General features: G+C 45.9%; 1 protein-coding gene across 1 annotated transcript in view; it reads right to left on the bottom strand.

Annotated features, from left to right (window-relative positions):
• ASS1 (argininosuccinate synthase 1) overlaps positions 1 to 15,570 on the bottom strand; it is a 32,407-nt gene that overhangs the window by 6,852 nt on the left and 9,985 nt on the right. The window contains exons 7-12 of the mRNA XM_039345158.1: positions 15,314 to 15,384; positions 15,137 to 15,167; positions 9,780 to 9,870; positions 6,548 to 6,632; positions 6,067 to 6,131; positions 2,697 to 2,828 (exon numbers count right to left, since the gene is read on the bottom strand). Coding sequence (XP_039201092.1) covers positions 2,697 to 2,828; positions 6,067 to 6,131; positions 6,548 to 6,632; positions 9,780 to 9,870; positions 15,137 to 15,167; positions 15,314 to 15,384 — 475 coding nt within the window. The remainder of the gene's footprint in view (positions 1 to 2,696; positions 2,829 to 6,066; positions 6,132 to 6,547; positions 6,633 to 9,779; positions 9,871 to 15,136; positions 15,168 to 15,313; positions 15,385 to 15,570) is intronic.

The raw sequence follows: 15,570 nt of genomic DNA, 5'->3' as shown, positions 1-15,570 counted from the left end.
CCTCTCATCCTTTTTTCTCTCCCTCCCTCCTCCCTCTTTCAATTTATCTTTCATTCTGGGGGGGGGGGAAATCCTGACAAACTATATCTTTTGAAAAAAAGCTAGTCAATCTGGTGCTCCCCTTCTCTCTGCCTCCGTCCCCCACCCCGCCATAAGGACCCCTGCTTTGCAAAGGGAACTCAGCGCCCCTCCTCGGAACAGGGAAGCAGGTGGGAGCTCCGTGCCCTTCTTTCGCAGCACCTGGCGTAAACCTGGCGCAGAGCAGGAGCCTGAACAAAACCAGTCCTGCAATCCTGCCTTCCCACCACGGCTGGAAGGGAGCTTGCAGGGATATGAGAGAAATGACAGCCGCTAATTGCCTTAAATCCAGAGACAGGTTACAGTAATTAGGTGTTTAAGGAAGACAGGGGTACAAAAACTTCGCCTCCAGCCGGCTCCCTCTGCTGAGTAGAGTGCTCTGTCATCTGCAGTATTGTTATTTGGCTTTTGGGGGGGGGGAGAGGGGAAGGGGCCGTTTTGTTTTGCATCTTTTTGCATGTGGTTTTCCTTCTGACAAGACGCTGCAGCTCGCCTGCCAGAGTTGATTTTGGGAAGAGGAATGGCTAAAAAGGCAGGGAGGTGCAATTCGGAATTTGCCTGGTTTAAATGAAGCCATGACTGGGTGGCAAGGAGAAGGGGAGAGCCCGAAAGGATAATAAAAAATTAAGTGCAGTGCAGGACACACACCCGTGCCAGGCCACCAGGTTCTCCTTTCATTTAGGGAATAACTTTCGGGTAGGTTCTTGAGTAAACAGGTAGCCAAGGGACACGAGTCTATGTAGAACACAGAACGATTGGGTTGAAAGGGACTTTGGAGGTCTTCTAGTCCAACCCCCCCCCCCCGCTCAAGCAGCAGACCTTACACCATTTTGGACAAATGGCTGTCCAGTCTCTCAGTTGTGATCATAAGTTGAGGACTGCCTGTATAGGCTTGAAAAAATCTTCTATACTGCAACCTAACGGAGGGTTCCGTTTCCTTGTGCTTGACAGTATTCTGGCTCAGTATCAGCATTTATAATATGCTTTAAAAAAAAAAAACAAGGAAACAGGAAAAACCAGGAAAGATAATTTGGGATCCCCAAATTGTTTGAGAACCCCAAATCCTATTTAAAGCGGGCCTCCTTTCCTAATCTCTGTCCAATAAGATGCTTCTCACTGCGGTTTCTTCCAACACCCCCCCCCCCCAGCTTTCATTCTCCTTTATTTTCATTTTTCCCAACTGGCTGCCAGCCAGGAATGGCTTCATCCTGCTGACCACACCTGCTTGAAAATGCCAGGGGTAACAACCTTCTTGGCACTTGTATTGAAAAACACAAGCCAGGATTTCTTCTACCATTTTCATGTATTGCCTCTAACAAAACCGCTCCAGTCTTTCAGCCCAAGATAAATTGCACAGTGCCCCAGTGTGGGCTAATTCTACATAGCAAACTCCCATCAGGAAGAAACATAAGAGTGGATAATTTAACAGCTACGCACTGGCTCCAAATTGGTGGAGTGGGTGCTTAAACCCACTCACAGCTAGACAATCTGATTAGTGGGTTCTCCCCGCCAACCTATTTCCAGAGCGCTGCACTCGGCAGCGTGTTGGGAAACACAAACCAAGGTGTGCATTTTTGTATTTTAGTTTTGCTTATTTGTTCAGTTGTGCTTCGTTTCTTTCTCCCTTTTTTTCAATAAAGGAGAATGTTTGAAACTCAGGGAACCTTGGCACTTTCTAAGCTTGGTTGTTTTCTGGAAGACGTTTCATGACCCAACTAGGTAACATCATCAGTGCTAGAAGGGAGTGGAGTTTGCAGAGAGGAGGAGGAGGAGGAGGAGGACAATGACTATAGGGTCTTTGGTTCTCTCTGAGCTTGGTTGTTTCTGGAAGACATTTCATGACCCAAAATAGGTAACATCATCAGCGCTAATGATAATGAAATGTTTGCAAGAAAACAACCGAGTTCAAAGAGCGCCAAGGATGCCTCATTTTTTTTCACAGTTTCTTTCCTTTTCTAGATTTCAATTTTGTCTTTTTCCTCCTCCCCAACCTCTATCAGTTTCTTAGCTATTAAAATATTAATTTTAATTCTAGCTAATACGAAAACTATTAAAATTGGTTTTTTTCACTCTATAAGTTTTTCAAAGATGATATTATTTAGGTTTCTTTTTTGAAGTAGATAAACTTTTGTGCAACACTTATATAGAGTGTGAGCTTGTGTGTGTGTGTGAGAGAGACCTTGTGTTAGTTAAAAGTCCCGAACCTGTCAGGCACGGAAATAATTTTAAGGTGGAAAAATCTGCCTAACAAATCAGTTAATGTTGGAGAAAAAGCGAGGTTCAGCACCCTGGAGAGTTCCTGCAAAGATATAAATTAACCCACTTGAGTTAGTCAACTGAGATCAGAAGATCACAAAAGGGGATCACTGTGACCGTCATAAATATGAGCCAGGTGCCAAGCATCCAAATTTAGATGCTGCAACGGTCGTAAGTGTGAAAAAATGGTCCTTGGTCATTTTTTTTAGTGCCCTTGTAACTTCGCTAAAGAGCCGTCGTATGTGGGGGAACCACCTGAACCTCACAAGGCTGACGGTGGTAGACCAACACCTGATCCAAAGAGTTTGCCGCGTGGGAGAAAAGACGGGCTGGAGCAGCCACGTTCGCACGTGGTTACGTACCGTTGTACACCAGCTCGGCAAACTTCGTGGCCAGCCCTCGCTTGATGTTGCGCACTTCGCGGTCCATGGTGAGGGCCTCAAGGTCTAAATGAGCACAGTGGAGGATCGTTCCCGCCGGAGTCTCGTAGATACCTAGCCGTTTCATCCGCCAAGGAGGGGGAGAAAGCCAGATGAGAGAGAGAGAAAGGGGGAAAAAAATGAGAATGAGGCCTAAACTGTCACGAAATGACACAAAATAATGATCTGGTTGACAGAAGGAAATGCAGTCCCTCGCTCTATTCAGTCTCAGCTTGCCATAAAACGCAACTGTCATTACAATCCCGCTGGGGCTGAGACAGTCCACTCCGCACCTTGCGGAGAAAATTTCTAGATTCCTCTTTAGGAAGAAACACTCCGACTAGGCAAAATGACAGGGTTTAAGAAGGCGATTTCCCACCGATGGCTGCCCACCAATCTGGGCCTGAAAACCTATAATTAAACAACCACGCAGGGCAAAATCATGGGGGTCTCGGAGGAAAAGAAAGAAAACCCCTCTCATCTGTCTCTCTCTTCCCCCCCCCCTTAACTCTTCCAACAAACAAGAAAAGGTTTGGGGGGGGGCGGAAGACTTGATAGGCAGCAAGGATGGAAAACAGCCGAACGAGAAGGAAAATTTCACCCTGATTTCCTGTCACTGAAGACTGGATTTAGTCCGTCAGAAATTTTTTTTGGGGGGGGGGAACAAAACACACACAGACACACCACATAAGGAAAGCTTGAATTCTCTGGTGCGACTGATACCAAGGGGCTAGCAACAAGGGGCTTTGGGGAAGGCAGTTTTTATTTTTTGCTCGCAAGGGGATCTGTGGAGACCCCCATTTACAGAAGCAATACATATGCCCCCCAAAGCAAAGGACAGTTCAGGATTAATGAAGAGCAACTCCATCTCTCTCTCTCTCAATCATCTAATTATCTGACCATTTCTCTATATCTATCTATCTATCTATCTATCTATCTATCTATCTATCTATCTATCTATCTATCCTCTATATCATCTATTGAACTTCTATCTATCTATCTATCTATCTATCTATCTATCTATCTATCTATCTATCTATCTATCTATCTATCTATCAAAATGTCTGTCTGTCTGTCTGTCTGTCATGGGCAGAAGAAATAATCTTGAAGAACAGGAGGAACAGCCACAGCCAAGACAGTTGTCAAATAAAAAAATCTGTGTCTGGGCTAAAAACGTAACTCAAGAAGGCGTCTCAGTCAAGATTCTCTCTAGTATCTAAAGGCAGATGGGGGCGGGCGGGGGGGGGGAAGCACATTCAGACCTGCTAGATTTGATTACTGCAACCTTCTAATAAAGTAGTCACTGTGTATAACTACATGGGTTGTGTGTATATGTTTACTTTGTTTGATCATGTTCTCATCACATGCTGAATACATAGTGATAAATAAGCACCCAAAATGTGATCGCAGGGCTGCTGGGGAGCGTCCAGACATCAGAACTTTGAATCCGGGTTAGGGGCGGTCAGTCATAACTTCAAACGTTCACTAACTGAGGACTATCTATTCTTTGCAACTTTCCAGTAGCAATTAGAAACCTCAGAGGTGAACTTGAAAAAAGAGCAGACTGTCAGGAAAAAAAAAAATCTCTTGCTTTGGTGATGTTAAAGTTAATTTAGACTGATAAAAAGCTGGTGTTTCAGCGTCGGATCGATGTCTAAGCATTCCTTCAGTTTTTCCTCTCCTTTATACATCTCCAACTCCCTCCTCACTCCCTACCTGCCATTTTACTCAGGAAAAATAAATGAAATACAAGACACCTCTTTCTCCATCTTCCTCTCTCTCTCTGAAATATTTTTTGCTCGATGGGTGACAGGAAGCCGAAAGCTCAAAGATGGCAGTTTGGAAGGCAAAGTAATATTTTGGATATATATATATATATATATATTAACTCCCTTCCCTTCTCCCCTGACAGTCAAAATGCAAATCACAGCCCGGGGAAAGAAGCAAATGATAGATGTTCTTCCTGTGTTACTATGCAAAAGACAAGAGATCCCTTCACAAGTGTCACTCCACCGCTCAGCGTGTCTCGGTGTTTACAATAAAAAGACAGCGGTGTCAGGAGGCAAAGCTCACTATATTTCATTTGGGCTGTAATTGCTGCTAGGAAAGATTGAAGTGGGGAGGGGGGAGAGAAAGGAGTGGATCAGGAATGGGGGGGGCTACATATATTCCGTTCCAGACAATGATCGCTGCTTAAAATTTTCTAATTGGTAATTGCACTTAAGTTGCACTAATAGGATCCATGGTCCTAGCTGGGGCAATGCCCTCTTGATTGGGAACCCTTTCAAGGATATCCCAAGGTTCCTTTTTTGCCAGTTCTGAAGAAGCTTTACGTATAGTAGCTCAGAGTTATTGTATCTAAACAGGGAGCAAGTCACACTCACTCGCCCTGATGAGATTACCTAGTTGGGTCATGAAACGTCTGCAAGAAAACAAGCTCAGATCTACTGTATATAAACAGGGAGCAACCCCCACACTCACTCACCCTGATGAGGTTACCTAGTTGGGTCATGAAACGTCTGCAAACAAACAACCAAGCTTTCAGCTGCAGTATATAAACAGGGAGCAAGTCACTAGCTTTTGGAAAAAAGCACTTTTGGGACAACCATGACCTGGATGATGGAGAATCTCTTTAGCCACTCTGTAAGAATGTCAGCCTTGTGAGGTAGTCCAGACCAGAAGCACATTCAGAAGCACTAGCTCTATTCTTAAGGTAAGGTAACATTAACAGACTCTTGAAAGGCTAAAAGGACTTTTTCCCCTTCTGAGATGTTTGCCACATCCCTTTTCCTTCTCGGAGCTCAGCTGCCTCATATCTGATTAGTGACGCTACCTCTTTCTCCCAGTGTGAGCCCTTTGCCAAGAGACATTCAAGAATTCAGCCCAGTTATTTAGATATTGGACTTTCACAACAGCATTCATTGACCAGTTTGGGGATGAGCTGTCAAATTTAAAGACAGCCTGATTGCCAGCCGGCCAATGTATTGGTTGATTAAGGTTCTCCTGAACCACAGACTATTAAAATCACTCTGGATTAGGATGTTGTATGAACCCATATGAACCCTACAGGGTTAATCTATAATTAATGTGTCATACAAAACCAGAACAAGGGATTGATTATGCTATAGATCAAGGCCTCTCCAGACTTGGCAACTTCAAGACTTGCGGACTTCAACTCTCAGAATTCCAGCCAGCCTCCCAGAATTCTGGGAATTGAAGCCCTCAAATCATAAAGTTGCCAAGTTTGCGTATGACGTAAATACAACATTACAGCCACTGGAAATGCCCAAAAAGGAAAGTAATTCTCTCTTACCCCTTGACTTCATCCCAATAAACCGATTTTCCACAATATCAATGCGCCCAACACCGTGCTTGCCACTGGAGGGAAAAAGTAAACAGGAGATGTTGGTTATATTTTTTTGAACCTGCATAACAAGGGAGCAACCAACATACATGAGCCAAAACTCGAAAATCAAAAGCAATTCTTCTCCGATGGACTTTTCTTTAATGAGATTTATTCAAATGAAAGGGACAGGGCTGCATGAATTCAAGCAATTGAGCTCTGGGGCCACTATATTCCCTTTATGTCTAGAAGGTAACAAAGACTTTTTCATTTTTAATCTAAAAGCTTTCTGGGGATCTGGCAAAGGAACAGGTCTCTCTGCTGATTACCAAGAACTTTGCGGCGGGCTGTTTACGTAACAGATTCCCGAATATTAAATGGTCTAGGAACCAATTCTTGCCCTGTCGATCAGCCTAGCTAAATATTGCTCAGATTTGGGGAAAATACTTACGCAATTTCATTCAGGTAAGTGAAGAGTTCCAGGGACGTTTGGTAAACGGCCCCATCCTTCGTATTTGTGACTTTCACAGGGACACCTGCCAGGACAGGAAAAAAAGCTAGATTATTGTGGGATCCTTGGTGCTGTTTGCTTGCAGACATTTTATGACCCAACTAAGTAACATCATCAGTGCTTCTGAGTGTGACTTGCTTCCTGTTTATATACAGTAGCTCTGAACTCAGCTGTTTTCTTGCAGACGTTTTGTGACCCAACTAGGTAACATCATCAGTGCTGTAAGTATGGAGTTTGATCCCTGTTTATATATAGTAACTTGCCCTGCCACAGAATGCCCATATAGTTATATGGGGGTTTGCTCCCTATACTGTATAAACAGAGGGCAAACTGCACTGTCTCCTAGCACTGACGATGTTACCAAGTTGGGTCATGAAATGTCTGCAAGAAAACAAGCAAGCTCAGAAAGCCCTAAGGGAACACAGTCATTCTCCTCCTCCTCCTCCTCCTCCTCCTCCTCCTCCTCCTCCTCCTCCTCCTCCTCCTCCTCCTCCTCCTCCTCCTCCTCTCCACAAACTCCTCTCCCTTCTAGAAATGATGCTGTTACCCAGTTGGATAATGAAACGTCTGCAAGAAAACAACCAAGCTGAGAGAGCACCAAGGACCCCACAGCTCAGCCCTAAACTACAGGGAATCTCTTGACTTGCAAATCCTACGTGAGAATGGCCAACAGTGGGAGGAGGAAGGGGTCTGGCACACCGAGGGGCAAATTTCACTCGCTTTCGGGAGGTGTCAGTAAGGCAGACAACACAGGCCCAGAATCGCCTTATTAACGTCAAGAGCGTCTCTTTGAAACCTCCTTCCAAAGCTGTTAAATAGACGTGACAGATATGAACGCAGAGTAACTTCTCACAAAACTGTGGCTAAGCGGCTTTGCTCCAAAAGCATTTAAATAGATTTGGGGGTACATAGGAGAGACGATGGGGAGAGAGAGAGAGAGAGAGAGAGAGAGAGAGAGAGAGAGAGAGAGAGAGAGAGAGAGGGATCCAGCCTCCCCAATTGCTAAAGACCCTCGTACATTATGAAACTGGATAAATCTCCAGAGAAAAGAGAATTGGGGGGAAGGAGAAAAAAATGCATCAATATCCTCACCAGCCCTTCCATCTAGCCCCATCCTTCTCACACGCCCTATCACTGTCTTTTTTTTTTTTAAGGGGAGGGGGGAGAGAGATGGAAACAGCAGCAAAGGCTCCGGCTAATTAAATTTCATGCTTGATCATTGTTTGCAGAGGAGCACCTTCTGTTCCACCAGTCGAGGGGGCCCTGGACCGGCTGAAAAGGGGGGAGAGGGAGGAGTAATGGGGGGGCCCCCCTGGACCTGCCACCCACAGCCCCTGTAATGGTTTGGCGGACAAATCCTATCTATGTTTCGAGTTATCCGCCTGCCAAGGCTGAATAGGGCCGTCTCCCGGGTCCCATTGTAATTTTGGGATGAGGGATCGCTCCATGAATTAATTATCACACCTTTCTCTTTTGGTGACAAGGGGGTGGGGGGAAAGAGGGGTACCCCGACAGGGAAGGAGGACGGTGGCCACCAAAAAGAAAGACACGGCCTCCACGCCGTACCCCCCCCCCTTCTCAAGCAGGATGAAATGAGCAATAAATGTATACGGAAACAAGGCCTGGATAAATGCCTTAGTGGGCAGCTGGGGGGAAACGCCACAAAGGCCGAAGGAAGGAGACCCATTGCGGCTAATCTGTCTTCCATCTGCCCTCCTTATTTCCATAGAGGGCTTTAGTTGGGGCTAATCAGCCCTCAATAGCTGCTTTTCTAGTCCTCCTGACAAATCCCGCTGCGTCTGGAAAGTCCCCCTTCTTTCTAAGCCCACTTTCCAGCGGGATTTTTTTTTTTTTTATCATCATCATTATTTAACTTTGCAAAGAAGGGAGGGAGGGAGACGAAAAGGTGGGCTACCAGGCGAGAGAGATGATCAATTTGGTTGTAAATGATGATTAAATAGAAGTTGTTCCCCTGGCCGTAATGAGTCCTAAATCTCATCTGGGTTAACGGGTGGGGGGGGCGACCCTGCTTTCGCTCATCTATTTGACTTGTGTGGAATCGTCCCTTTTCCCCGGGGCCATTTGATGCCATCCCAGCCCAGCGGAGAACCGGGCATTGTGTCCCAAAGCTGCTTATCCCTTTGAGAAGAGTTAATAATTAGATTAGGACTTCAAATAAATTAACTAAGAGGGGGAGTGAGGATGGAAGCCCAGGAGAGAGAGAGAGAGAGAGAGAGAGAGGGAGGGAGGGAGGGAGGGAGGGAGGGAGAGAGAGAAGTGGAAAGGAAGGGTCTGTGGAGACAAACTCCTTAACTGGAGACTGAATAAACCCTGAGGTTGCATCCTAAAGGATCCCCAAATCTTGGTTTGGGTTGCATGCTAAACAACACACACACACATACATACACACCTCAGAAAGGAAGGAAAGTGGCACAATTACCAAATTTAGCACTTCTAATGCCTCTGCTAGTGTTGTAATGGATCAGAGCCCCTGCCAATCAAGTTGTGTCTCTTTGATTCTTTAAATACCCACCGTCAACTATTCAACCAACCTTTCTCAGTTATCTTAGCCTGGAGGAAATGAAGACTCTGCTTTTCACCACGAGTTAATTTATTTCTGACTTGATTGTGTGTGCCTGTTAAGTAACGTTGGAAACTACTAGATGGGGCAAATTCTTGGGGACAGACAGGTGGCTTTTGACGCTAGCGGAAGTGAGACTGAGTGGAGACGTTGGGTGGAGAAATAGACATCAAAGCTTGTGTCTTGTTATCCATTTCTTTGGGGTTTATTGTTTATTAAATTTACTAGTCCTCGGCTTATGAGCACAACTGAGCACAACGTTTCTGTGAGATGGTTAAGTGAGGTTTTACGACCTCTCTTGCTAAGTGATGGTTAATGGTTAAGTTAGTAACATGGTGGTTAAGGGAACCTTGGCTTTGTCAGAAAGTCGCAGAAGGGGATCACGTGACCCCGGGACACAGCAACAGTCACAAGTACATGCCAGTGGCCAAGCCTCTGAACTGTGATCACGTGACCCCGGGCATGCTGCAACGGTCGTTAAGTGTGAAAAGCGGTCATACGTTATCCTTTTTTCAGAGCTGTTGTAGCTTTGGACAGTCGCTAAGCAAGTCAAGGATTACCTGTATTATGGGCAGAATCTGATCTTCTCACCTTTCTGGAATTCAATCTCTAAAATATCCGGAAAATCTGGAGCTGTGGCAGGGTCTCCGGTCTTTTTGTAGATGGCAGGAGGAGGGTGGTTCTTTGAAAAAGAGGAAAATCAAAGAAAAATTAAATAATGGGGTATCAAATCCTCCTTCCAAATGAAGACCTACAGCCAGCAATGGAGCCTGGACTTTTTGCTGTAAGTCACCATGCTTCTAAGACAAGGCACCACATAAGCAATCCAATGTTATGAACTTTTTTTTTTTTGCCAGCGATTGTTAAGTGAATATATTGGTCGTGAAATGAATCCATTCATTCCCATGGGTGTTTTTGGCAGGAAAACAGCCCCAAAGGCCAGAAAGCTGCATAGACAGTTGTAAATTGCAGTCACGTGACTGTGGAAAGCAGCAGCTTGAGCAGAGGGCTGGACTAGAAGACCTCCAAGGTCCCTTCCAGCCCTCTGTACTCTACTCTACTCTACTCTACTCTACTCTACTCTACTCTACTCTACATTCTATTCTATTCTATTCTATTCTATTCTATTCTATTCCATTCTATTCCTTATCATTACTCTAATTCTATTCTATTCTATTCTATTCTATTCTATTCTATTCTATTCTATTCTATTCTACTGTACTCTACTCTATTCTCCATATTCCATACTTTATTCTATTCTATTCTATTCTATTCTATTCTATTCTACCCTAATCCTCCCATCCCCAACTTTTCGGCTCCCCCATGGGAGAGTTTTGCCTCCCTTGCGAAAGAGAAGGAAGGAGTCCGGGAACAAAGGCCTAGTGAAAATCAGTCCATTTATTTTCCCCTCAACTTGATCTCATCTTCTTGTTTGACGCCCCCACAGCTGGAGACAGATAGCTCTGGAAGGAAAAGTCAGACCAGGAGGGGGGGGGAATGTGATTTCCCCCCCTTTTTTTGCAAGGAGGCAAAGAACGGGGAGAGAGAGAGAGAGATGGGAGAAATGGGGGTTCATTCTGCATTGACCGAAAAACTAATGACTATTCTTGACCTCAGCAGGTGATCCTAGAAACTGTGTTTTCCCAGCAGTGTCTCTGAGGTTAATACACCCGAGGGGGGGGGGAATAGAAGAAGAAAGCAAAAACTCATTTTGAAAACACATCAACCTTTATGTATAAATATATTTGCTTCTCTCTTACTCTTTCCCTCTTCTTTCGCCAGATTTTGTAGCGCAGGGGTGCCAGATCAAGGGAGGGGGGGCAACCCTCTCTGTTCCCATAATTATGGTCTGCCTCAAGCACTTTGGAGAAATTTCCACGTTTGGAGGCATGCAATGGGGGGGGGGCAGGTGTCTGGAGTTAAGAGACCTATTTCTTTCAAAGTGGGGTGGGGGAGATGTCGGGAAGCGGTGAAGAAAATAGGCTGAAAATGAATGGCACCGTCTAATAATCAAGCTATGCCACCTATTGGTAAGATGGGGGGGGGTCTTCTTTCCGAGCTGTGAAGTCTAAACATGAATTTGGCTGGAATTTAAGAGCCAACTTTTAGGATAGGAAGGAAGGAAGGAGGAAAAGAGGAAGGGAAAGAGGAAGGGAAAAGGAAGGAAAAGAGGAAGGAAAAAGGAAGGAAAGAAGGAAGGAAGGAAGGAAGGAAGGAAGGAAGAAGGAAAAGAGGAAGGAAGGAAGAAGGAAGGAAAAGAGGAAGGAAGGAAAAGAGGAAGGAAAGAAGGAAGGAAGGAAGGAAGGAAGAAGGAAAAGAGGAAGGAAGGAAGAAGGAAGGAAAAGAGGAAGGAAGGAAAAGAGGAAGGAAGGAAGGAAGGAAGGAAGGAAGGAAGGAAGGAAGGAAGGAAGGAAGGAAGGAAGGAAGGCATCACTGCTACATCAGGAGCAACCCTTGACTGGCCTCTACAAGATGGACCTTCCTAGAGGAGCTTATCGATGCAGATATAGCCCGCCATCCAAGGAGCTTCCCCCTCCCACGACCACCCCCCTGGCATCACCAGAGAAGACTCCCCTTAGAAAGCTGGCTGGCTGACGTCCAACTCAAGCATTTATCTCGTCCAACAGACCCCAAGAACAGATGGGAGAAGGCAAGGAGAAGCCAGTGGTGGGACAGCAACTTAATTATTTAAACCATGCGGATCGATTTCCCTCAACCAGGATGAGAAGGTACAACGTCTCAGCCGCCGCTAACCAAACCCAGAAAAAGGGTCCCTCCTGTTCCCACACCTGGTCTCCTCCCCCAAACCAGCAGACAAGATGGCTCTTGGAAATTTGAGCTTAGCTGAGGGGAGGATTTGCCTCTAACTTCTTCTAACTTCTCCCTGCATGATACATCAAACAACCCATCAGTGAATAACAGAATAACTGAGTTGGAAGGGTCCTTGGAGGTCTTCTAGCCCAACCCCTGCTCAGGCAGCAGACCCTATTCCATCCCAGACAAATGGCTGTCCAGTCTATTCTTAAAAACTTCCAGTGATGGAGCAGTCACAATTTTCTGAAGCAAGCCATCCCACCGATTAATTATTCCCACTGTCAGGAAATTCCTCCTTAATTCTAGGTTGCTTCTCTCCTTGAGCCCAAACTTCTAGTCCTTTTGGAGAATAATTTGAGCCTCCTCTTCTTTGGGGCAGCCCCTCAAATACTGGAAGATGGCTATCACGTCACCCCTAGTCCTTCTTTTCATTAAATCGGTGCAAGGGCACCATGCATTATTTTCATAACATGCTGGGTGGATTCTTGGTTGCAACTCAACCTGACTGTCACTGGACACCGTCCTCAATCTTTGAACCATTTGGAATTATGACGATGGGTCAGAGTGTGATCCAATCTGGCAATAAAAAGGAATTTCCTGGCAGTGAGAACAATTAATCCATGGAGTTGTGAGTGCTCCATCACTGGCGGTCTTCAAGAAAAGATTGGACAATCATTTGTCTGGGATGCTATGAAGCCTTGAGTAAAGAGATGGACTAGAAGACCTCCAAGGTCCCTCCCAACTATGTTATTCTATGTTCTATGAATGCAGAGTCCAGCTATATTGTAGCTCCATCCACCCAGCATCCCAAGCCCTAATGCAATTGGATCAGTGTCTTGTAAACCACGATGGGTGGCTTAACACACGCCAACCCAGTTTATTTAGTAAACGGTGGGCCAAAACAAACCACGACTTGGTCCAGTTTATGAATCAGGCCTGTTGCTAAATGCGCACGCTGCTCATTTCCATAGGAATCCAACCTCAAGCACATTTGCTACGGCGGTGAACATTCACACACCGAGATAAGATGCACCCACACAGAAAATGAGAGACAGGAGGTTGCGCGACCTCATATAAACTAGAAGAGATTAGATTTTTTTTTCGCCCTTCCTTTCTCATTCCATTTTTCTTTCTCCTTAACTGTATCTTTAATGTCAGGAAAAAGCAGGGCTGGGTCTCAGGGGTGCTTCCGTTGTTTAACCACGGACAGGTACCCTCAAAACCCACAGAGGGAAGAGGGGGGGCATCCAATTATACAAACCACAGATTTCAATTTTGAATCTCCTGCTTTTAATTTTTTTTCCTTGGCTCCTGCAGGGAACAACCTGCTTCGAATTTAGGCGTCCTTCGCTTACAACGGTTCGTTTAGTGACCGAGGTTACAATGGCGCTGAAAAAAATGGTCATGAGTTATGACCATTTTTCACACGTATGACCAGGGCAACATTCCCACAGATCAAACTTCAGCTGCTCATATTTATGACGGACGCAGTGTCCTGGGATCATGTGATCCCCTTTGGCGGCCTTCTGACAAGCAAAGTCAAGGGTGGAGATAGATCCAGTTAACGACCGCGTCACTAACTTAACAGCTGCAGGCAAGGAGGATGGTAAAATGTCTCACTTAGCATCAGAAAGTTTGAGCACCATCCTGGTCATAAGTGGAGGATTGCCTGTAATTTGGATGCACCTCCGGAGGACCAGAACTGATCGGAGGAAGAAAGTTGAGGCAACAGAAAGTTAAAAATACTTAAAAGCAAAACCAGGTATATCTGTAGCCCACTGAAATAACTTTTAAAACATAAAAATAATCTCCGTGGCTAAGTCGGGTGGCTCTTCTGTCTTCTTTCCCCCCATTAATGATTTTCCAATAGGGTCTCAATGCCTCCCGTTTATCCAGGAGGCTGGGATTGCAAAGCCATCTTTAAAGGGGTGATGGGAGAAGGGGAGAGGGATGGGAGGGGGATGGGAGGGAAGCCGAAAGAATGAGGGGCCGAGGGGGGGGAGAAATTGGAAGTAAATGGTCCATGAATTAAACTATGATGCACAGCTATCAATGCCGCAAATGGTTTATTCATCCAAGTTGATATTGTTGTGGCTGCGACTGAATGAAGCCTTTTCAGGATGCCCAGATGAAGTTAAAGCAAGTAAATTTCGGTCTTTCTCGACATTAGCTGCCTCATTGCTCCTCAATCAGGCCTCACAGAGGCAGAAAATAGCTCAACCATCTGTTTTCAAATCCCTCAACTAGCAGCACTCTCAAGGGGGGGCACACCGAGGGAGGGGGAGGGGGAGAGATTGGGGGGGGGCAACCGAGGGCAGCCAAAGACCCGTTTTCCCACCTTGGGAGGAATCAGAGGCCCAGGGCACCTATGGATAGGGGACAAATTGTGAGGAAGGGAGGGAGGGAGGGAGAGAGGGAGGGAGGGAGGGAGGGAGGAAGGAAGGAAGGAAGGAAGGAAGGAAGGGAAGGAAGGGAGGGAGGAAGGAAGGAAGGAAGGAAGGAAAAAAAGGAAGGAAGGGAGTGAGGAAGGAAGGAAGGAAGGAAGCAATCAATTGAGGGAGGGAGGAGGGATTTATGGACCACACCCAGAAGACCCCCAGTGTCTCAGAATTTCCTTGGGTGACTTTGGGCCCATCGATCTCTCTCCATCCAGCTCCTTCCCAGGAACTCACTGAGATACGGACAAGAGGAGACAAAGTTTTCTCGGACTGGCTTCTCCTGACCGTCTGCCCACCCCCAACCTCGGTGTCTGATTGTCTAATTAGTGCTGATGGATCGTTTAAGTAGCTCTCCTGGCACAGAGACTCTGTCAGAGCATGAAGTGGAAGAAGAGAGACCAGCCAGCAGGCAACACAACCCTCATTCCCATTAAGATGTCACAAAAACAGCACCCTCGTTCACCCAGTGGGCACACAACGGAACAGCGAGGTGATTGTTGATTTATCTTCACTAATACTGTTGTTTTGCGTTGGGCTGGGCTCTCACAAAAGCCAGCGTCTGGTTTGCATGATGCAAAACTGACCCAATGGGGTTTATTTATTAAACCATGGTTAAGGCAACCCTGGGGCGGGGGAATATCACGGGACTCAGGAAGATCCCCAGATGTTTCTCCAAGCCATCTGTGGTCCTCTTACCTTGGGGTTCTCCAAAATGCCACCTTCATAGCTTCGGAGGATGGAGATCCCAGCAGAAAGAAGAAGGAAAAAAGAGCATCATGTAAGTGAGTCATTAGCCAGCTGGAAACGTCTCAAGGGCATCTAACTCTCCCACAAATAGGGCCTCAATCCAACAAGGTCCTCCCTGGTCCTCACCTGATATGCATAAGGTTTTCGTCCATACTCCAAGGATTAGACGGCGTGGTAGGAACTGGGATTCCATGATCCTGAAACAACATGGAGGGGATTAATGAACTTTAATGAAAAGGAGGACTAGGGGTGACATGATAGCAGGCTTCCAACATCTGAGGGGCTGCCACAAAGAAAAGGAGAAGGAGGAGGAGGAGGAGGAGGAGGGAGGAGGAGGAGAAGAACAAGAAGAACAAGAACAAGAACAAGAACTACCTGTACTT

The sequence above is a fragment of the Crotalus tigris genome, unplaced genomic scaffold, assembly GCF_016545835.1.
Source record: "Crotalus tigris isolate CLP2741 ecotype Arizona unplaced genomic scaffold, ASM1654583v1 scf7180000017940.1788314, whole genome shotgun sequence".
Lineage (NCBI taxonomy): Eukaryota > Metazoa > Chordata > Lepidosauria > Squamata > Viperidae > Crotalus > Crotalus tigris.
Note: the sequence above shows the minus strand (reverse complement) of the source record. Positions and strands in the feature narration are given on the sequence as shown.